Source organism: Hipposideros armiger, unplaced genomic scaffold (genome assembly GCF_001890085.2).
Source record: "Hipposideros armiger isolate ML-2016 unplaced genomic scaffold, ASM189008v1 scaffold_5, whole genome shotgun sequence".
NCBI lineage: Eukaryota > Metazoa > Chordata > Mammalia > Chiroptera > Hipposideridae > Hipposideros > Hipposideros armiger.
In genome coordinates, this window is record NW_017731355.1 from 5,009,514 (window position 1) to 5,033,751 (window position 24,238).

Below are 24,238 nucleotides of genomic sequence, written 5' to 3' on the forward strand. Positions count from 1 at the left end.
AGATTCTAGGCTTGCATCTTTTACCATTTCCTCAAATCTTCAATGGGCCCTCTGTTGCCAAATCTTGGCATGCCAGGGTGTTACAGGGATTTCTTGTGTCGTAGGTGATACTCAAGGGTCTAGGCCAGGGGTCGGCAAACTGCGGCTTGCGAGTCACGTGCGGCTCTTTGGGTATGTACATGTGGCTCTGAAGTAAAATTGGAAATAAGAATAAAACTATCAGTTTCATTTATAAAAATTTTTAAAGGATATTATCCACATAATGGTGATTTCATTTGTTTTATGGCTCTTGAATAATTTTTAAATTGTTGTGAGAGACGGGATTGGCTCTTCCGTCTCAAATGTTTGCTGACCCCTGGGCTAGGGTAATGGGGGTTTCATTTAGGTTCCATCGCACCATAATCCAAGAATGAGAAAACTGGGTCTGATTTCACAGGCAATGTTCCCTTTTTTACTTTAATCACACATACTTGTGCATATAAGCGACAACCACAGGTATTAGGAATATTTCCCATGGTTCAACCATCTAGGCAACATTTCATTTAGATGAGAGAAATCTCAAAATATCTCCTTTAAAAGGTTACATTACAAAATAATCCCTTTTCAGGTAACACTTCTAAACAGGAGATAATTATGGTTTCTTTGTATATTTTAAAAAACGGGACATAATCTCCACATATTAGTTTATAATATAGAATGAACTTAACAATATAAAGATCGTATGCCATCTATCATCCTTTCCCCCCCAATACAACTTACACAGATTTAAAAATTCTAAACAGTGAAAATGATTAAGGGTTAAATCTTAGATTTGGCTTATTCCTATTTATCTTTTATGGGATAAACATTTAGCATTATCCTTGTTTAATGGCAACTATGCACAGAAAGGCTTGAGGCCTCTGGGGTGCTCGGTGAAGTTGAATCACTGGGATGGGAACATGGCCCAGTTAGTTGCCATTGTGTTTTTGATCTGTATCTTCAAACTTTCTCAATCTCACCAACTCGGCTTTTCTAAAATCACCATAATATTTATATTACTGAAAATTGAGCTTCACCAATAACCCTTTAGATTTGTAGATAAGATCCGAAGAACTCCATTTAAAAATCAGTAATTGTGGACTTCATGTTTACAGTTTTGGAACATCTACCCATCTCCCCCACCCTCACTTTTAAAAAAAATATACATAAGCTTATCTTTCCGGTACATACAATTTCCACCAAATATATGTTACATCGTTGAAAAGCAATATGATTTTTTCCCAGAAAAAAATCCCTTTCTCAAAATATATTCCTATTCCTTTACTTTCCTATATCCAGGTAGGCACATTGTGCTATTCCTGAGGCTTTTAAAATACTATCCATGCTGATCCAAATCAAACAGACCTTTAGAGGGTACTGACAATGACGTCTTCATTGAATATGATCGCTGCTAAAGCTTTAGCTCCCTGTTTGCTCTGTAATGCTGTGCCAAGATCTTGGCCTTTAGATGTTCCCAGAATCCCTGGGAACGTTACTTATTTGTTTGTGAATATAAGCCTTAAGATGGTTTTGCATCCACAACAAAACATGAGGATGAACAAAGCAGTGTGAATCTCTTATTGGGTTGGAATTATTTTACCTACCACAGGACTTGGAACCAGTGAGAAGAACAGAATTTTAGTAATACTCTACCATGGTATATTTATAAAATACACCAGATTTAAAACAGAGTAAAAGCATTTACTGTAACAGGATCTGTTTTTTCAACCTGTGGTATTATTTTTTTCCCCTTAATATTAAAAGTACTAACATTTTTAAATTCTGAGGGATATTGGTGGGAACTATGATTACAGATTCACATTATTTAACTTTTAAAAATATAAATTTAAAAACAGCTCTTCATATCCTCACCTGATAACTTAAAGAAATCAGCAGGGAATCATAAAATAACCCTCATACTCAAAATGGGCTTTATTTAAATATCATAATGGCTAAAAATCATGGTCCAATCACCAGAAAATACTAAGAATATGGACAAGACATAACATTTCATAATTTCTATTTGAAGATTTCAAAATAGTACACTAGTAATTGATTCTCTCCGAGTTTGGCTGCATTTTGAGTAATAGAACAAAAGCATTAAAAAAAAAATAGGTCCTTGAAAAAAACAAAGATGAGGAAAGTCAACAGCAAGAGTCAAGCACACCTCCCATCAGCGGGCACAGGGCTGGGGAGGGGATTTGTTAGAGAACATGGAGCCACACAATCCCTTCTCGGCTTGCCCTCCATGTGTGCCTGCCTCGGTGCCGGGCAGCAGGGCACTGCAGCATGTGGACAGGCAGACAGTTCTGCCGGCTCCCACTTGCTGCTCAGGCCGAAGTCCAGGCAGAAGCTGGCCTTGTGGGGTTCCTGTCGTCCTGCCAACCCGCGGCACTCAGGGACACTGCTAGGAGGATGCTGGCCAAATCCGGCATGAGAAGTCACCTCCTTCACATTCTCTCCCATGTCAGGGGGTTACACGAAAGGAAACCCCTTCTGTCCGATTTTATGGTGTTTGTGCACTCGCCAAGGAAAAGTAAGAGGGAGAAAAAGAAAGCAAGTTGTTTAACTTCACACAATAGAAAGGAAAGAATTCTTCCAAGTGGTGGATCTGGGAATGAAGTCCAACATCCCAGGATCTCAGCTTAGTCTGCAATTTTTCCATGTACTGATGGTTGTTGGAAATTTAAATAATTATGATCCTATCTACTCTGGACCATCATAGGATGGCTTTCTCAAAGAGAGTGGTCCAGAGCCATTGTTGGACAAATACAGAATAACCTGTGCACATCTGACAAGAGTCAACCCACAAAGCATACTCGGATATATATATATATATATATATATATATATATAGCTCCACAGTACAGATGTAAATTTAAAAAGCAGATATTCTGAAGAAGTCTTCATTGGCCATTCTTAAGGCTATATGTAGGAAATGCTACTTCTAATTTCATTCCTCCAACACCACATGTATGTATAGATGCTCAGATGAAGACTTACATCCATAGATAGATGTTCAGAAACCCATGATCATCTTACATACGCGTGCGATCTCTTCTGAATCAGTAAAGACAATACATTTCTAGGGAACATTTATTTGAATTTTATTGTACTATTTTTTTCTCTAGAAAAGTAGAAATCATAATCTTACCTCATTTCTTTCAAATGGAGAAACTTAGACAATTTATCAATGCTTCCCTAAATTTTTACAGCACACTGAACTCCCACAGGTTTTTTGTTTTAAGGTAAACCAGGTTTTCGGTTCTTCCCTGTGGAGAAGTTACTTTCAAGTCAGTGAAAGTTCTTGGCCCATGATTAAAAGTCTTTGCCAATTAGTACTCAACAACTTCAATTCATTTTTTTCTGGTTCAAGATGAGTAGGAGCCTAATAAGGCTGTGATAAAAGGGCAAAAGGCACTGAGAGCCAAAAGCGGATTAATGAGCTCCTCCATTTATTTGTCTTCCTAACAGCTGAACTGTTACAACTATTGACACTCTTCAAAAGGTTCCGCTCTGAACCCTGTCCAGGCACTGCAGGCTCCAATGGACATCTTCAAATCCAGAGAATGGAGGGGCGAGAGCTTCCCCTGTGTGGTGCCAAAACCAACAAAGCCCCACGGATCAGGTAATGAAACTTCAGCTTTTCCCCCTTTGAGATTTATTTACTGGCAGCTGACAAGGGGCAAATTCAGCTCGAATTGTGCAGTCAAGGCCCTGTCAAGCTTTTAGAGGCGCCCTCGTCTTGAAGCACCTTCATGACTGGCATTTCACTCAAAGGCCCTCGGCACTGGTCCTTAACAGCTTATGACATCACAAAGGACACTCCAGACAGATGCCTACATGGCATCCTGCAGCATTTTAAAAGAGAATTAGTGGTTTTAATTATGGTCGTAGTATGAAAGGGAACCATGCAAGCTCCACAGGAGACCTTTGATCAGACCCTTTTGCTAGTACAATGCCACGGAACTGTGACTATTCCTGGTAAGGGGCCTTTTCTTGCTGAATGACTCACCAGTGATCTTTGAATGCAGACAAGCTTCTAGCCCTCCCTCTTCATTAGTGAGCATTTCTATACAGGGGCCTATATAGTGCTCGGAGTCTAGGAGCTATACAATTGGGGGGAAAAGAATCCCTACAGATTCGGGCCTCTGCTTAGGAAGTGCTGAAGGACTCTGAGTGACTTTATTCATTAAAACAGGTTGCTATTAATTAACTGTCATAATAAAATAAAGAACTATTATTTGCATTTCTTACTATGTTCTCTTTAGTAATATGTATAAAAGATGCTTGTAACAGAAATGAATTTATTGAACCACTTCCCCATCCCCCCCTCCAATCCCCACTTTTTTTTTTTGCATTTTGGCCACAGGAGCCTACTAATTATTGGGCCCAGATTTATGAGTCCGAATAGAAGTAAAACATAAATATAAAATTAATTGAGGAAATGCAAAATCCTTTTGACTTGCCAATCAGTTTATGCAACTGAAAAAAAAAGCAAACAACGAATTAGCTTTATTTTTCAGTGCTTTCCGAGAATTTTCTAAGACAGTAAAATCCCAACTTTTTTCAAACTATCATCCAGTTGGTATTTAGCCTGAAGCATGAGATTGTGTAACAGCCACAGCTACTCAAAGGAAAAAAAAAAAGTATTCTAACTTGTAGCATAACAAGATTCATTCGGTTTTTTTGTTTGTTTTTTTAAATTCACTTTTGGGCAACAGAAAATGTCTTTGGCCTGGTATTAATGTTTTAAGAATTTAACCTTCAAGATTGATCCCAATAAGCAGGACCCTTTAAAAGATGCACCGTCAATATTTTAAGTATATGAAAAGAGTCCATTTTCTTTTAGAATTGAATCAAGCAACGTCATTAGGTGAAAGACTGGGGAAGTAGGAAGAATTTTGGAAAGATTCTTACTGAACTGCTCATTTGGTAACATGGGATAAACATAATTTGCATAAATAGCACACCTCAGTCACTTAACCCCCCCCCACCCCCAAATAAAACAGTACTGCCTTGTGCCACATTACTTCTGTTCTGTCTGGGAGGTGACCTAGTCTTCAATTTTTTATACAGTTTCTTTTCTTGGAGGGAAACTTTTGGACCTCAGAATTTCAGAAGCGGAATGAGGAGCAGGTTGTTTTTTTTTCATGTTTTGCTGTCTCAGACGTTTTTCCTATTTCTCAGACTTTGCAGCTCTTTTCTTAGGTGATTCAGAGCCACAGAAATATCAGCCAGTTGTGGATCGTTCCGTGCTTTCTGGGTGTAGAGCCGGAAATGTCGGATGGTTTCAGACAACAAGACTTCGGGGTCTGCGCCTTTTGGCCGGAGGCGCAGCATTCGCTCGCAGGCGATGGCGTAGTTCTTGTGCCAGTTCACTGGGTGTTCCTTCCGTAAAGACACAAGCTCCTTATAAAGCTGGAAGACAGCAAACATGTGGGTATCTCATTGTTACTCCTTGATTCTCCCCACCCCGCAAAAAAACAGAAAACACAGAGAAATTAATAACACAAGGAAAAAAAATCCAAGCAGCCTACAGTAAAAATCTAATCGTTGCTAGGCCATGCAGAAAATGCAAGGATGTTACTGTAATTATTACAGTAGGAGGAGGCAAATGTCCTTCATCAAAAACTACTTCTGGGGTTTTTCAGATGTTGCAGAGGGAACCTACGACACACTGCCAGGACAAAATGCGCTTCCTCCAGAAAAATGTTCGGGGAAAGGGATTTACTTCTAATTCATGGAAAGCTATTTACTCAATAGGCAGCAAGGTTGAAACTCTAAATTTAGCTGTTGGAGGAAAAAAAAAGAAAGCTTTCTTTAGAAAACCGCATGGAAAAAAACGTGAAGAAATTTAAATTTTGTCCCTCATTTTTACACAAATGTTCTTCTCCATTAAAAACAACAGTAATAAGAGCAACGATAAAACAACTCAAATAAATCCTGCATTGAACAGGGTGGGCATAATAGAATTTAAGGGATAGCCTTAAAGCGAGATATTGAAAAGCTTCATAGGATCCTATAATTACAATTTGGATGGTGCAAACTCTGCCCACAGGAATTGGGAACTTTGTTTTTCAGCATCAGAGGTAGTATTAATAAGACAGAGTCAGAATTTTTTTTTTTTCAATTGGGAAATTGGGGGAATGGGAACAGTGCTGGGGAACTGGGGGAAGGGGAACAGTGCTGGGGAATCGGGGGAAGGGGAACAGACAAGTTGCTGTCGTTGTGTTCTTCAGTCTAGTTGTGGAGGATGTTGCTTCACTGGCCCAAGTTGGCACCATCATTGCACTCTTCCCTGGCGAGGCAGATCAGTCGCCGGCTTCTGGACGGCCACTCACTGCGGCTGCTGGCCGCTCACGCTGGCTGCTGGCTACACAGGGTAGCCCATGGCAACCCACTGCAACAGGGGCTGCAGCCTACACCGTCACCAGCGACCCACAGCAGCCCAGCTCCAGTTGAGCTGTTGTTCAGCATCTTAGCTGTAGAGGGCAGTGTCACTGGCCCTCATATGTGGGATCCGAACCGGGGCCCTCTGGCATCCCAAGCCAGCTCTTAACCATCGCGCCACTTGGCCGGCCCCAGAGTCAGAATTTTTGATACGGAGTTTTTTGGTGGAAAAACATCAAAATTGAACAAAAAAAGTAGATACAAATCTGCACAATGGAAGATGACACTTGTTTATCTGGGAATTTCACAGCCTTCTGGGAGTTTGTCAAACTGGAGTTAGAGCCACAGGAACCTGGGTTTACCAGCAGGCTCCATGATAGCACACAAGAAGCAACAATGCTTTCTCTGGGGACAAGTGCTTTTTAAATTAGAACTGTATTCGTCACATCATTCACTTGAAAGGGACCCAGTATATTTTCTATTTCTCCAATTCCTACTCCATAGCAGACAAAGGCATATCTAACCTATTTAAAAAAAAAAATCCACAATCCATGTTTGATGCTATTTTGATATGTAATAATCTTCAGTCTTCAAACTGCCTTTTAAAGCAATTTCCCCTTAAGTTTCCTTCACTCCACAACAAAGGGAAGGGTCATCTCACACTTTCATATATATCAAAGTTATGAAGTTAGCCTCCCACCCTTTCATTCTCTTGATAAAATATTCAGTGTTTCTCTACCTTTCCTCCCGTCTTTCCCCCTCTATCTGTTGCTTCTCTTCCCTGGCCTCCCTCCGATGAGGGGCGGGTGTAAGTGCCTGGCACAGAGCAGGAGCCCAGGAACTGTTCAGGTTTTTACTTCCCCAAGTTTTCAAAATCCTACCAAGGTTTTGGGGTTCAAAACTGAGGCCAGTATCTCGGTGAGCATTTTCCCAGGGGCTCAAAAGAATGAGAGGCTCACTCACCACCTCCCTGCTCTGGTCCTCAGGTATCAGAACAACCATACACCCTTTCCTAGAACACTTGGTTACGACGCATCGTCATCAGCTTCTGGATGGCCCATTCAGCCACATGTGCCATATCTTAAGAAGCCAGTCATTTCTCATCATGTGGAATTCTATTTCCTCCTCTGTGTGTGTGAACTGGGACAGTAACCTACTCACTGGGGACGTATTCAACTTCTCAAATGTTTCCTAAAGATAATAGGGACACTCCCTTGCTCCCCCACTACACCTGAACTGAATGTCCCCTGAGCTTAACATTCTTTATATACTATTGAACAGGATAATGCAAATGCTGACAAAAATATCTTTTGCATCTAATAAGAATATTCTTGAACAACCAGTACTGGGTGGGGGTGGATTTTGCTGACCCATCTCGTATTTGGTCTCATTTGTCTTACAAACAATATCACACGGCTGGAGATACATGTGAAGGAGACATCTACAGACTGTGTTATAGACTTGTGTTCACTGAAAAGAGTAAAGCTTCCAGGCCCCAAGGGACAATAAATCCGTGAATTAGCTTCAGTAGTGGCTTAATAACTGACTGTGGAACAGACCACTGATGAGAATATGAAATATCAGTAAGTCTCAGATTTCCCCCAATTCAATACTACTTGTTTTTTACAGACTCACATGGAATTAGAGATGAACAGGATATGATATGACCAGGATATAAGAGAGACTTTATAAAGTTTAAAGCCTACCTTTTTTTTTTTTAAATAAAAAAATATCAAGGCCTGGAAAGGTTAACTGACTTACAGTTGATAATTAATGGCGAAATGGGCCTTGAACCTGACCTCCTGAACGTCATACAGAACACCAGCGTGCTGCCTCCTGTGATCTATCACTTGCCGCCCTTCAGTGGGTACCTCAAGAGTTGCGTCTTTGTCCCTTTGGTTCCCTCTTTATGGAATGTCCTCCCTCCCCCACTCGCTCACTACCCTGCTCCACCATCTGTCTGACGGGTTCCTTCTGGTCCAGTGACATCTCTTCTAGAAGTCTTCTTTCCCATGCTTCCCACCCTCCCCTGCAGGAGGCTGTACTCATGTCAGCTCTCTGTCCCTAGAGCACCTCTGCAGACCTCTCTTCCAAGACTGAACTTAGGACTTGATCTCCTCTTTCTAGCCTGCTGCCTCCTTGAGAGCACAATGGTTAGGACAATGGTTGACTGTCTTCACCACACTATTTGGAACAGACTGGGTGCTCAATAAATGGTCTGTGAGTGAATGAATAAATAGATAAACAATGACCACAACATTTTGGAGTAAAATTAGTCATACTGATTGGACACCATGATATTTTGAGTTAGCACCAAACAAATGCCCTGGCTGAGCAGATGCGTAGCAGCCTAGAGAGAGCAGAAATACCTCCATTGCTCATACATAGAGCACCTGGGCTCTGCTCTTACTGGCCTGTGCCAGGCTGTCTGTTTCCTATACAGCAGGCTCCAAGACGATCTCTGAACGTGTCTAAAGAGCCCAGTGCTATAAATCACAGAAAAGCAGGGACTTGTTAAAAGTGTTACAGCAAGTGTCTGCTCTGTACAGCAGGTCCTTAAATAACGTCCTTTCATTCAACATTATTTTGTAATGTTGATGAGATTTTGTAGAAAATTAATTCTTGTTTGTATCAATTAGCCCATGGTAAAACTGGTTTCATTATACATCATCTCACTTAAAGTCACAGAGCCTGTCACCGACATTAGGTAAGGATGTACTGTACTCTCATTTCCCATCAGAGAGAACCAATTGTGCTAGACCCTGTGTGGCTGGGCTGTCTGAAAGTTTGCTTGGCTTCCTGGGGCCATAGTTAGAAGACAAAATCACTCTCCAAGACCCTTTATCTTTCTCATGAACTCTCAACCAGCCATGGCCCTATCGTTTCAAGTCACAACTTTTGCAATAAAGGGCAACTTGTCAGTACTTAAAAAAAATAAATAAATAAAGTCATTAAATTCGCTTCCCAGGCCGGCCAAGTGGCGCGATGGTTAAGAACTGGCTTGGGATGCCAGAGGGCCCCGGTTCGGATCCCACATATGAGGGCAAGTGACACTGCCCTCCACAGCTAAGATGCTGAACAACAGCTCAATCTGGAGCTGGGCTGTCCTGAGTCGCCGGCAACCGCGTAGGCTGCAGCCCCTGCTGTAGTGGGTTGCCATGGGCTACCCTGTGTAGCCAGCAGCCAGCGTGAGCGGCCAGCAGCCGCAGTGAGCGGCCGTCCAGAAGCTGGTGATTGATCTGCCTCGCCCGGGAAGAGCGTCATGATGGTGCCAACTTGGGCCAGTGAAGCAACATCCTCCACAACTAGACTGAAGAACAAAAACGACAGCAACTTGTCTGTTCCCCTTCCCCCAATTCCCCAGCACTGTTCCCATCCCCCCAATTCCCAATTTAAAAAAAAATCTTAAATTCATTTCCCATTGCTGTTGTAACAAATCACCACAAATGTAATGGCTTAAAACAATATAAATTTATTATCTTACACTTCTGGAGGTCAAAAGTCATAAAATCAAGGTTTTCGTAAACTCAGCAGGGCTGTGTCCCTTCTGGAGGCTCTAGAATCTGTTTATTTGCCCTATCCAGCTTCCAGAGGCTGCCTGGACTCCTTAACTGCGGTCCCTTCCTCCATCTCCAGGCCAGTTGCACAGCATCTTCAAATCTTTCTCGCTGACCTCTGCTTGCATTGTCACATTTCCTTCTCCAACTTGGGCCTCTTGCCTCCTCCTTACAAGGACCTTTGTCATTACACTGGGCCCACTTGGATATGATCCAGGATAACATCCCCACCTCAAAACCCTTCATCACATCTGCCAAGTCCCTTGTGCCATGTAAGGCCATATATTCACAGGCTCTGGAGATTAGGACATGGATACCTTTGGGGAGGAGGCATTACTTTGCTGACCATGGCCATATACTTGAGACATTATTTGTGAAACACGGGAGTATTTTTCCTTTTTTTCCCCACTGCTTTATAATCCCAAAGAAAGCTCTAAACAAAAAAGTAAAAACTCTACTGTGATACACCCTCTCTCTATCCCAAATGATCACCACCACTCTCCCACCAAATATATTTATGTATATAAAAACATAACATACGTCATATGCGTGAGTGTAGAGTTGAACTTTCATGTTGGAAGGCACATTCACAGTTTCTGCCAGGTTAAAAATGAAGAATGGTGTTTTCATTCTGTGGCAGGGGAAGAAACTTCATTAAAATCATGTTGTCAATTCCACAGTCAAAGCTAAATCTGCTAGGCTTTCCCATCAATAAGGAACATACAAAATCCCTTACTGTGTTATTTTTACTTCTCTCCCATTCATAGACATTTACTCTGAACCAACAGTAACCCCTCCCTCCTTCCACTGCCAAGACACTGAATCCATACTGATTGCCAGTTCTTTTAGGAAAAAGCTTATGTTCATCATCACTATCATACATCATTTTTCCTCCAGATGTACATTATTGTTATGCAAGAGCAGCTGGGCAGGGGAAGACCTGAGTTTGTCAGCATACCCCTGAAGGTGCCCATCTCAATGGTTTATGTGTGTGTGACCAGCTCTTCAAAGGTGGCTGCGTTCTTTGACTACATGAACTCATCCAAATTGTATTCAGCCCCCAGATTAAATCAATACCCACCCGCATAATACCCTGCTTTCTTCTTTTATGTGACTGCTCCCCCAGCTTTCCTGCATTCAATCACAGTGAAGAATTGTGCCACCACATGGCATATCTCTGATCAGTTCTTCCGAGCAAGTATTTGTCTCCATAACTAGGCTGGTAACTTGAAATATGCTGTTTTCTGACTTTGTCAAAAACACTACTGCATAAATTACATCTATTTTTGTCATTATTTTGGAACTGTATTCCTTGACAATTATTTTTAAAACCTCTTTAAACGTATAAGTAAACCCTTTATACACTGTAAGTAGATTCCTGGTGCAAAGCACAGTCCCTGGCCCAGAGCGGTCATCCTTCCTTTGCTGCAGGAAGTACTTCCTATGGTACCCCCATCTGTATCACTTAGAACTCTTACATTAATATTTAAGCCAGAGTCTGTTAGCATTAGGTATTTTGAATATTTTAAAATAATGACAGGAACCAAGAGAGTCAATAGCATCACCATGAAGTGTTCCATACAGAACAACAGGAACACAAAATATCTAGCACATTAATATTCAAATCTTTTAACATATCTGATTGCTCCATTAGTCTATGAGCAACTCAGGGGTAGGAACTGTGTCGTATTCATATGTGTAGTTTCCAGGTCTGGCGCAATGCCTGGCTCTAGGAAACATTCGATAAGTGCTTAGATAATTAGCGTATTACACATGGAGATAGTAATGATCAACTTCTCAATCACACTGACTTTGGTTTAGTTGAGTCAGGAGAGCATAGGAGTTATGAGTGTCCCAGAGTCGGACTCCATCACTAGCAGCTAGGTGGCCTTGGACAAGTAACCTCTCTACCTCCAGTTTGTTCTTTTGTAAAATGGAGATGATAGTAACTTCTTCATAGGTTGTTGTGAGGATGAAATGAGATTATTCAGGTATAATTATTAGTACAATGCCTCAAACAAAATAATAGCTCATAAATGTTATTTTTATTATCACCACTCACCCCAACTCCCCAAATGAAAAGTGCTACAGGCTACTTCTCTGGCATATTAAAAACAGACTGCAAACACACAAGTGCAGATTAGTCACCTTGCTTGCCACATCTCCTCATTGGCCACAGATTCCCAAGAAGATGGCTCAAACCTGTAGGTACAAGAAAACAGTAACATTTTCCTGCCAGCTCCATTTATTGCTATGGATGTGTAATCCTTATGTTATAATCTTACAAGGCAAGTAACATAGGCCGGATCTGGAAGTACTGATAGGGACCGAAATAGTAAACTTATTCACTTAGAAAAGTTCCATCATTAGGAATTTGAGGTTTTGGTAAATGTGTTCTTAATCTGCATAATGAGCCCCAATGCCTCATGGGAACAAAGGATTGCTCGCAATAGGCTGGAGGCATTTGGGGAACCAGCTGTTCCTAAGAACTATCAGACAGGCAAAGAGGCAGGGCTGGTCCTCAGTCACTCTGGACACAGCTAAGAGGCTGAAAACAAACTGAAAAGCAAGCGGGGTAGGCCTGGAGACTTTGCTAAATCATTGCTGGAACGAGATGCTGCTCGAAGAACACTGGCTAAACTACTGGCTGATTTTTTTCATTCTCTTAATGAAAATTTCTCTTGTGTATCTATTTTGACAGAATGAAGAGAATGAGTGATATTGTTGTGTACTTATATTGTCATCAGCTGTTTACAGAATAGGTTATTTTCTAACTTTTCCTGATGATGGTCAGAGTGCTCTGATGCAGACCTACTTATCCATCTCTGGTGCATCTGTTCATATTGATTCAAAAAAACATTGTAGCATTTTTCCTATGATCTTGCTTGTTGTTCTCAAGTTATACACAATAATTATCTAACCTTTAAATAACTCACATTTTTAATCATAGGCAATGGGGGCACATTTCTTTAGACGGTGACTCGTTTTCCATATAGGAGACAGTCAACTCCATATAGAAATGCTTCAAGGAAGACTGATCATGCCCAAAACAACAGAACCAGGCTGACCGCAAACAATTGTAAAGAAAACGTTATGTAAGTCCCAGCGTTCCATTCTGTTCTTTAGATTTCACATGTAAGTGAGATCATATGGTATTTGTCTTTCTCAGTCTGACTTATTTCACTTAGGATAATATTCTCTAAGTCCATCCATTCTTGAAGAAAGAAAAATAAGACAAGTATATGCATGTGGAAACTATCATGGGCAACAGAGTGTCTTTTAAAGCTCTATCGCAGCTAATGAGTCTCTTCCACTTTCAGGGCACGAGACATGGGCTTGTGAGCTACACAGCATTACAAGAGTTAGAAGTGGAAGGTGCCCTGCATCTAACTAGTTTGGTATCCACTCAACCACAAGCCTTCCATCGCTCCATTGTTCTTCAAACATGAGGACAAGAAATACATGTTCTTTCTCTATTGTGATACTCTATGGGCAGTAAAGGACAATATTAATAACTAATAAAAAAAGTCCAAAGGAAAAAAAGTCCAAAAAATTAAAAGGCATCTCAAAATTTAGAAAAGTTTTCAGGCGCACAAAATTGCTATACTCCAATGAAAAATGTAACTGCTGTTCATACCGTCCATATTCTTCAGTCCAGTTATAGATGTTTCTTGTAAGTTGAATCCATTCCTCAGGGTTGAATACAATCTCTGAAGGAACTAATTTGTCACAAGAACCCCATGGCCAAAGTGAATAGTTCTTTTTCCAGGTCGAGTCACCTTCGTGAATTCCTATGCAAACAAATGTTTGTTTTCTATTGAAAACAGAAAAATATATCATATATTTTAAACATAAAGTTCTAAATGTTAAATAAATGCAACTCATGAAGGGTCATTTTTGACTCCTTAAACCTTAGTTACCAATAAATCATTTGTGAACATTTTGATTTATGTTCAAATTTATATAGTGTGAAAAAGCTGTTTTGAGGGGCTGGGGAGAAGTAAACAGACATAAATGATGAAACCTACCTGTTTATAACATAAGAAATCACTGGGGGACAAGCATTATTACAATGAACTTCTGCGGTCCTATGTCATATATAAACATACATATTATTTGATACCTTCTTTTACTTTAAGTGGACATAAAAGTCTTCGTTTAAGTAGTCTCTCCTTCCTCAAATGCCCATTGCATTTTATTTTTATCTCTTTTATCATTATTGTGTTAAACTTAATATTTGCATTGATAAATCTTTCTGAGAGACCAGCGGCATGTTGAGGATAGGCTCTCTATCTGTGAATTTACCCTGAATCCCACATAGCATGATGCATAGCTAATGCACAGCATTCGTTGAATAAAATGAGTTAGACCTGGATAACTATTAGGAGCTTCAAATCATACAAAAATTAGTCATAGAAATTGCTTAACTAAGCTTGGATCAAAAAACACTGTAATTGAATAGTTCTATTCCAATTTGTGCTGCATGCCTTAATAGCTATTACTGAGTAGAAGAAAAAGGAGCATATTAGAAGAAATTACTTGAAAGTAAAAAACTTCATGAGCTTTGGAACAAGACACTTCTGGCTTAGATTTTTCCCACCATTTATGACCTCTTATGATTTTGGGGAAATTACTAAACTACCCGTGTCTAGTCTCATCTGTGAAATGGGTATAACTCTTTCAGAGCTGTTTAAGATTAAATGAGATAGTTGATATGAAGTACAGTTCTAGTTCTGGGGATGATGACCCCGTCTAGCCCACTGCACACATCTATAATTCCTGGACAGAATACAGGGAACAGCTATCTGAGCACTCTGAAAAGTAAATGGTAGGGAGAAGAGTTGGGAAAGAGACCAGAATAGGATGTCCTTTCAAATATGTGGAGAGTTTACCATTTTTCTCCTCCCATTATGGCCTGGCCTGGACTCAAAGGAAACCTGAAACCCACAGGTACATTCCAAGTGACGGTCAAGAGCACCATTAAGAACTTTTTTTTTTTTTTCGTAGCCTGAAAAGTGGGAAAGGAAACTTGTAAGGGTTGGAGAGAGCAGAGAAAATACCCCGGATGTTTTTCCTTCTCTCTTTCCCCAGGCACCAGGCACTGCTGTGCCAGCAGCCAGACAGCAGCACCGTAATGGCAGTGGCAGCTAGGCATTTTCCCAGAACTCAGAGGAAGGGGACACTTCTCTTTAGAGTTTTCACAAGGAGCATGCAATATTTCCATCATGAGGAAATACCTCATGCATGCCTATAGGATAAATCCCTTCACGAGCTGGGCCCCACCATCCCTCCACTCAGCCCCTCACCTGCCCTCTTGGCCTTGAGCGCCAAGGACACTGGGCCACCCCAACGTCCCCAGAGCTCAGCAGGCCCTTCCCGTGACTTTGCATATGCACTTCTCGTGAACTGGCCTTCTCCTACCCACTTGATAAATGCCTACTTAGCCTTGAAGTCCCCAACGTTTTGTTCATATTAACATTATCACACTTTCCAGATGATACTATAACTTATCTGTTTCATAGTTAAGGTATCACCTGAAACCCTCTCCGAAAGACTAACAGGAGAGTTCAGGTCCGTGCAGGGGTGGCCAGTGTAGTTTGGACAGTCTGGACTCCAAATATTTATTAAATGCATGTTGAACGAATGTCCCCAGGCAGAATTAATTGCTTCCTCATCCATGCTCCCAGAACACTTGGCTTATACTGTCAGTTAAATCATCCATTCAGTAGACACATACTGAACATTTACTGACTCTCACACTTGACAAAGCTTTGCTAGTATAGAGTTTATCCCATCACATCCTGGCCAGTTGTATTCATGTATATGTATACATACAATTGGGTTGTGGTCTATTTAAGTTTGGAGCTAAGTCTCATATTGCCAGGGCCTAATATAAGCTGGAACATGGTAGATTTAATAAATGTTTGTGAGATTCAATTAAATACAATTCACAAAAGAATGCCTATTTGGGGATGTTAATGATTCTTAATATTCTTAATATTTTATTCCAAAACAATTAAATGTTATTCTTCAGCAAACTTATACCCATTACCTTCAAATTTCTTCATAAGCCACAGTAAGCTTCAGGCTCTGAACACCAGAAATATCATATTATTATGTTCTTAGTAAGGGATAATTTAACTTTGCAATTTACAAAGAATTTCAAAGTCCCCTTTATTAAGAGAATAGAAATTATAAAATTGGTTTTCCTTCTTCACACTCTGGACAATCCCAAGCACTTCCGAAACAGGAGAAATGGTCAATATTATACTCCTGGAGGACTTATTCATAGTTAAGGTCAAGAAAAAATAATTTTATGTTCTTAAGTATAGAATTCACAATTCTCATATGTTATCTCAGCCAGTATAACTGTAGGTGCTTTTCTTATTTGTAAAAATGTCTTATCCTTTATTTAAAAACTCCTTAAGCTATTTTTATATAGTGATTATTCCTGGAAAACATTTTCTTTACACTTAAAAGGGGGCCATGGCGTTGATCAGGGGGAAACTATAATTGCTTGCGATCCACCTGCAATGATTTCAAGTAGGCAGGCACATCTCTAATTTCTCTGAATTGTACTAAGATCTTATTTGCTATTCTTGCTAATCTGTCTTTATTTTTCCTTTACCCAGAACAATAACATTTATTTCTGCCTGGCCTCATTTATGCACAGATATTCAATTTAATTACAAAGATAATCTCACCAGTGACAGGAAAATAGGTGTAGAAAATTGGTCTTTTGGATGAAACACAGCTGCTACATAAACAATTTTAGAACAGCTTAAGATTTTAGAAAAGCTATTATATGAAAAGAATGCTTACTGTTTATTTATTTCCAGAAAACGATAAAGATTAAATGTGACCATTCCACTAGGTAAGATTCCTTCCACAGGATTCCACCGGTTCCCAGGGAAGCTGACACCTGGTAAATGTTTGGCCATCTTTGGTAAATACCACTCATATGTCATCATCTGCCAGAAAAATAACATATGATGTCGTACTTTTAATATACTTCTTAAAAAAGACTCCTGTTTAGCAAGTACAACAAAAAAGTTCTAAAATGTGGATATACTCATTCAATGAAAACATAATTGAAAAATACACACAAGCACAACTGAGGTATGTTGCACTGGCTACTCTTCTAGTGGCTTCAACCGTTTCACGTCTTTAGTTATGATGGCCATTGGCAAGATCAGCATTTAGTTTCCTTCTGCCTCCATGCATTTGATGGGCTACCCAGAAGGACCATCCTGCATTCTTATACTTAGAGAACGTTGCTCAACTTTCAGAACCAGCATAAATATCACTTCCTCTGTGATGCCCTCCCCAGTTTCCAAAGCAGAATAAGTTCCCATAGCACTTGCAGCTCTTAGCCTAGTACTCACTAGACTGCGAGCTCCTAGCGAGAAGGGGCTGTATCTTTTCATCTTTGTGTCTAGGTACCTAGCACATTGCCTGGCATGGAATAGTTCTCAAACTATGTTTGCTGAAGTTGAAATGTCTTTAGTGGCCACACTGGGCAACCTAGACAAAAGAGAAATGGGTCTGTACTCCATTCATTCAAAATAAAAGTATTGCTCACCTAAAATGAATCCCTGCTCTTGAGAAGCTCAATTATAATGATAATGTAGGCCTCAAAAATGAAAACCGACTAAATTATCTGAATCTATTAGTATCTCCAAATTAATTACAAATTCTGATGTGTTCTTTTGATTAAAATGAATATATTAGGAAAAATCATTTTTCTGAATTCTGTAGTTAGTATATACTTATCAATACTTTTATATGTACAGATTTTCTTTTTTAAAAGACGCCTATTCACACTTTCAAAGCTTGGGTTCAAGTTTGGATATTACTGTTTGAGCAATTATGCTTCTGTTTCATTTGCTTTATACAAGTCATTTAGCTAGAAATGACTAATTTTATTTTAAGTGTACATTGTAAATACTCACAAAATACTTATTGAATTTCATTTTATTGCCCAATATTTCAGTTCTTGAGGACATTAACATTAATTAAATACCCACTGTGTGCTATGAAATTAATGTTTCCCATTTAATTCTCATAATAACTTATTATGTAAGAATAGTTACATCTGATACTGTTGAGTGCCTACTCAATAGCTAATACCTTCTTTTTTCTCCCTAACACAATTCTGATTTTGATCAAGTAACCAGGGCAGCAATACGCTTGGGTCTAGTCATTCCCCTTTGCTAGTGAGTAGTTTTGGAGTGGGCATATGACCCAATACTGGTTGGTGGGGCCCAAGTGGAGGTCTGCTAGGGACTTCTGGGGCACATGTTACTCCCAATAGAGGGGAGGAGTGGGGTAGGCCCCAGATGTACTTGGCTTGGTTTCATGATGTGATGTTTGGAATGGGGCATCCATCAGTTCAGGATGCCTGAAGAAAAGCTGCCCCGGAATGCTGGAATCATTGAACTGCTCGTATGATCAATCCTAAAACCAACTATCTCCAGACTACTTGTTATGTGAGCTTAAAAACTCCACAGTTTAAGCTACTCTTAGTCAGTTAGCTACTTTTTGTTTCTTGCATTCAAAAGCAATGTGACTTATATGATGATCATTTCCATTTTATAAATAAGAAAACAGAGGTTCTGTGAGGAAAAATCATCCCCACCAACATATCCAGTAAATGACAGGATGAGGATTTGAATATAGGTCTAATTAACTTTGAAATCCATGGTTCTCAACTATATTAGCTGCCATCCCAAACAGGGCTTAAAATCATACTGCAGTACCATATTATCAACAAATAACCTAGCTTTTGTCAGAAGCTAGACTGAAGATCAAATTAATCAATTAGTGTACTTGATATAAATGCAAACTACTTATAAAAATGTGTAATTTGCAATTTCCCTACATTTGCAAATCTGTTTAGTTTTCTTTTTTTTTAATTAAAATTTATTGGGGTAACAATATTCAACAAAACTACGTAAGTTTCAAGTGTACAATTCTATAGTACATCATCTATTTATTGCATTATGTGTTCACCACCCAGAGTCAGTTCTCCTTCCATCACCATATATTTGATCCCTTTTACCCTCTTCTACCATCCCTCCCTCCTCCATTACCCTTTGTAACCACTAAACTGTGGTGTCTAGGAGATTTTGTTTCTTTATTTGCTAGTTCTAATTATTCATTAATTCAACAAAATTTACTAAATAAGTATTGCGCCTAATAATTTACTTAACCAAACTAATCATAGTATTTTTTAAGATTAAGAATTTCTCATTTCCTGATGACTGCTCTAAAAACATGCTCCCTTTTAAGTATTTATGGTTTAAATAATAAATCTTATAGTTTAAGTATATTTCTTGAGTTCCAGAAGATTGTTTTAATAGACCTCAAAATTTTCACAAGTCCTCTCCAAATATATTTTTTTCCATAGGCTCAACGAAGTTTACACAAATATTCCATAGAAGAATTGTAGTTAATAATTTCTATTTTGAGTGAAATATTTACTTACCTGCAGTATGACTTATTTTATATTCAACCTAATTTCGTTTAATCCCTAGACCAGTGGGCAGTATTAATTTGAATGTAAAATAATTTAAAAATAAATTTACAATACACTATTTTCATGGTTTGTTATGTGAACTAAAGACCTAGGGTATTATTTGAATTGAACATGAAACACATTACTTCTTAAAACATTCGGTTTCAATAATAGAGGCAGCTCATATGACTTATATCACTTTTTTGTTTATTTTAACTAATAGTATATCTTCTACCTAAGAGTGATTATCACTGTATCTATCCACTGTTAAAACAATAGTTTTTAAAAAATATGTTTTTAAACAATTACAATTAAAATATTCTAAGTACATTTTTCACATACTTACTTCCTGATCCACTAATGAAATATCTGGCCTCAGTCCCTCACAATAATGCATGTAACGGAGAGAATTTCCTGGCAGATCTCCTCTGAGTAAGATAATTGCATCTTGAGGCATAGAGGCTAGAAGGTTCTTTGCAAATTTATCGATCACATAGTTGGTCCTTTGGTCACAAATGCTAAATAAAAGGATCAAAAACACATTAAAATAGCAACACATTGCTTCAGTTTTAATAAGACTGGGTTTATTTTCTGCCCCATTCCTTTCCCACACAATCTACATTTAGTGTTTCAAAGTATTTTAACTTATATTTTCTAAATATATATTTGAAAAGAGAACACTATCATCTAATAAAAAAACTAATTGTGCAATTAAAAAAATCAGCATACTGCTTCACTTCCAGAATTTATAATCATTTCCATAAAAAGAGAACCAGTTAGTGCTCAAGAATATGTCCTTTTTTTCCTAAAAGCATATCTAATTTCACTAAAAAGAAGTAAGGCTTCTGATTCCACTTGGAATTTAAGGTAATTTCAGGTTAATTCCATTTAGTCCAAAGGAATATTTAGAAATGCAAAAAGAAATCTGCCCATTTCCGGCATAAATAGGGATGACACTTGTTTGACTTTCTTGCATGCAAGGCTGATCCTTTCTACCACTTCCCTGAACCACAGGCTCCCTGCGCTCCTCTCTCCTGTCCACACGGAGAAATCATTAGGGAATGAGACCCATGAGTAGGGCAGGAAGGAGCAGAAGGCTGAGGTGTTGACTTCTCTCTAGGCACTGTCTGCCACTGCCAACAGCAGCAGTACAATTCCTTTCAAGGATGAAGTGGACGTTCTCACTTCAAAGAAAAACTGGCATGAATTCTGAGCACTTCCCATGAAAAAAGAAAAAGACTACAAGAGTAAAGGCATCAAAAAACTGAACAAGCACTGTCCTTCCTGTTCTTATGAGGTCCATTACATTTAATGGTTCTGAGAAACACAGCCTAAAGTTGAATCACTGGGTTAGTATCACAAAGCAAATAAACACTTCCAGGAACAAAATGTTATCCTTGCCTTTGTAACTGATGCAACTGCTTCCTCCTATGATTCTCTACATTGCAAGGAGATACCTCACATTTCGCCACCCAACAAAGTTGCTATCTATTCCATTCACCTGGGGGCAAGTAAAAGAATCAAAACAAAATAAAATCACCTGGCCTGCGCTGGCATCCCTGGTGTTAAACCTGGGTTGCCCTAAAGACCCGAGCCAGGAGAAGACTAGTATTAAACAAAAGGTTAGGAAACACACACTGTGGGTTTGGCAAACCCTCCTTTAGCTAGTTATGGATTTGGGTCTGAGGATCCCACCAGGCCTCCCTGGCTCTACCCTGGTATTATAAAGAACATTGGTTTTTATTAAGTTGAAAGGGGAAATTTAACCTTCTAAAATATCAATCAAATCTCACTATAATGAAACTCCAATGGGCTCTTCCTCTTCTGTAATGTTTACTCAATGAAATAAATGAACTATCATCTAAAACTTGGACAGCTTTTATGTTAGACTGAGATTTTCATTAGAAAGGTTATTAAAAATACATAAAAGGTTATTGAACAATACATAAAATACTAATAACACCTAAGGGTTACGAAACGTCTAGAATTTTAATTATTTCAAAATAATTAGTATTCAGTACTACAGAATGAACTAGATTAAGGGCCAGGTACTACTCAAAAGAACAGATCTTTGAAGCAAGCATACAGTGAATTACTTTAGGGCATACAAAAAGGCCAAAATGTCTTTACTCTTCATCTAAATGGTATTTTATATCATAGAATTTTACATATACTCCAGATTCTTCAAAGTGTCTCTAGGGTTCATTAGAGGAAAATATACAAATAGTTTGCGTGTACCACCGGAATCCTTGTTTGCAATGCCCTGAAACTACACATCACTCATGTTGAGATTCTGGTTAAAAAGTTTAAGAACCATGGCATTTAGACCAACCAAGCTATCCTTCTGTGAAAACCAGTAGAAGTGAAAGATGAAATAAAGTCCTAGAATAAAAATGTTAAGTGTCTCTGGCATGAGTGCAACTTTTCATAAAAACAACCACGTGTTACCTGTAATTGGAATATATTTGGTAAATTACAAAAAGAGTTGCAGAAAGCCATTCCAGACACTGAAGCCCATTGGTGTTCAGCACTCGGTTACTCTCAGAAGCCAGTGCAGCCAGCCCAAGGCCGGCGAGGACGGCCACCACGGCATTGCTCTGCATCCAGAACCGCTCTACCTGTGAAAGGGGCATGCAGACAGGACGGCCGGTTGGCGGGCTCATGCAATCAACCTGGTACTTATAGATTTTTAAAACGCTTGTATTGCATACATCTAAGTTGCTTATGCCTGCTGTCATTCAGGTCTTGTTAATTGACTTCCCCAATCCAACTCCGCATTACTTTATTTTTCAGTTTTTAAGCATTCCTCCTTCCCAGTTTGACATGTGAATCTCCTTTTTTGGATCCACACATTCTTTTCAATACTATGGACTTCATGTTGAACTGAACTCCTGCAATATGTAAGGTGGAAGAGGTGGGGAAATGCTTTCAGTTTCCTTCTGATGTTTCCTTCCACGTGCAGAAGGTCCATCAGTCTAACACTCCTGGCCGCTCTCTGCCCTCTCACTTATTTCTTCCTGTAGGACTGTAGGGATTGAGCTGACTGGAGAGTTTGGGAGCTGGGGCTGGGTCTGCATTAGCCCTCCCCTTTCCTCTCTTTTTTTCTTGGAAGTGAGCTGCCCACAGGAAGCACTTGTCCAGTGGCAGACTGTGTCCCTGTGGCACCAGTGGGGTGGGGCTGAGGTGGGAAGAGGCCTGCCCTGTGCAGCACTGCCTGTGACTAGTGGGTAGGTCTGCCTATTCCAAGATGCAGGGTGAGGAACCCCCTTGCCCAGATATAAACCACATTCTCTAATCTCAGCGTTATCAGTAATAAAGGTGATTCTCCCATCTGTTGTACTGGTTTATCTTACTTCTCAATTAGTCAGAACTCAGGTGATTAAGTAGGGTATTATTTATCAGGCCTCTTAAACACACACACACACACACACACACACACACACACACACACAATCATTGGTTTCAGCTGTTAAAAAGGAGCTACCTATATTTACAGAGCTTTTATTATAAGGAGAACCTGAGAAATGGCACCCAGGTAAAAACAGACATGTAGTTGCTGTTTTGCACAGGCCTGGACTGGTGAGGTAAAAAATAAGGGAATTTGTTGGTAAGAGCCGCTAATTACAATGCACAAATTCCAGGAGAAATGCAGTAGTAGCTATATCTGTAAGCACACATATAAAATGACTAACTTATTAAATCTACCTTACATTTATTTTTCTATTTAACTATTGTGCTAACTAAACATTGCATTTCTTTTTCTAAAAAGAGGCCTTAGCCTTACTGGTTCAGTAATTTAACTTTTGAAAATATAATAATGTATATGCAAGTTTAACTATTTCTGAGATAATTTGTTCTCTAAGATTCATGACAGACAAATTTTTACACTCCTCACAAACTTTCTGGTCAAAGGAGATATCTAAATGAAACTTACCACACCCATGAAAAGTGGTTTTGAAATATCTAAATTTGCCCTCCAAGCAAAGAACAATGAATAAATGCAAAACATTCCAGTAAAAAGCCATACCAATGATGGGTTCTGTCTGTCTCTATAAAAAAATTAAAATAAGTCCAAAATTATTTATGAACATGAATATTAATAACAATACACAGTTTTAAACTATAGAAAAATATTTGGAACTATAAAACTTTCCATTTTTAAGTAGGAATAAAGAAGGATCTCAGTTTGAAAAACCTGAGTTGGAATAGATAACCAAAATATAGTAAAACTACACTGTACTATATACACTGTACTATATATTGTAGACAACTAGAAACTATGCAGCAAAAGATATAATTAAAATTTGCAGAAGAAATATAAATTATTAATCTTATTAAGTGTAAGAAGTAATTAACATGCAAACAAAATAATAATTTCATGCATCAAAATAATATTTTAAAATGACAAATCTCAATGTTGGTGAGAATGTGGTTGTATGAGATGTATGTTAGTATGATCTTCAAGAAAAGTTAATTTGATAATATATATTAAGAGCCTTAAAAATATTCAGTCATTGACCTAGTAATTTGACATGTAGACATAAATCCCTAAGCAATAACCAGAAATATGGATAAAGATAAATCCATAAAAATGCTTTGGTATTACTTATAATAGTGGAATAAGAGGAGGCTATCTAAAGATCCTCAAATAGGAGAACATTTAAATTAATTCTCCTAGGTGTAGAATGGAATATTGTACAGACATTTAAGTGATTTTAAATATTTTTTTATGGTATGGGGAAATGCTCACAAT

The 24,238-nt window shown here is 38.9% G+C and overlaps 1 protein-coding gene across 3 annotated transcripts in view; it reads right to left on the reverse strand.

The window, feature by feature from the left end:
• Positions 1-423: 423 nt before the first annotated feature.
• Positions 424-24,238, reverse strand: part of TMEM260 (transmembrane protein 260) — a 62,733-nt gene continuing 38,918 nt past the window's right edge. Inside the window, exons 9-16 of one of the 3 annotated variants that reach the window (XM_019645012.1) lie at positions 23,513-23,534; positions 21,934-22,103; positions 19,832-20,003; positions 16,791-16,939; positions 13,606-13,782; positions 12,117-12,170; positions 10,509-10,599; positions 424-5,439 (exon numbers count right to left, since the gene is read on the reverse strand). In XM_019645012.1, the coding sequence (XP_019500557.1) occupies positions 5,185-5,439; positions 10,509-10,599; positions 12,117-12,170; positions 13,606-13,782; positions 16,791-16,939; positions 19,832-20,003; positions 21,934-22,103; positions 23,513-23,534 (1,090 nt within the window). In that variant the 3' untranslated portion in view covers positions 424-5,184. Of the gene's footprint in view, positions 5,440-10,508; positions 10,600-12,116; positions 12,171-13,605; positions 13,783-16,790; positions 16,940-19,831; positions 20,004-21,933; positions 22,104-23,419; positions 23,535-24,238 lie in introns of all 3 variants that reach the window. The other 2 variants (XM_019645005.1, XM_019645021.1) reach the window with 2 other exon arrangements.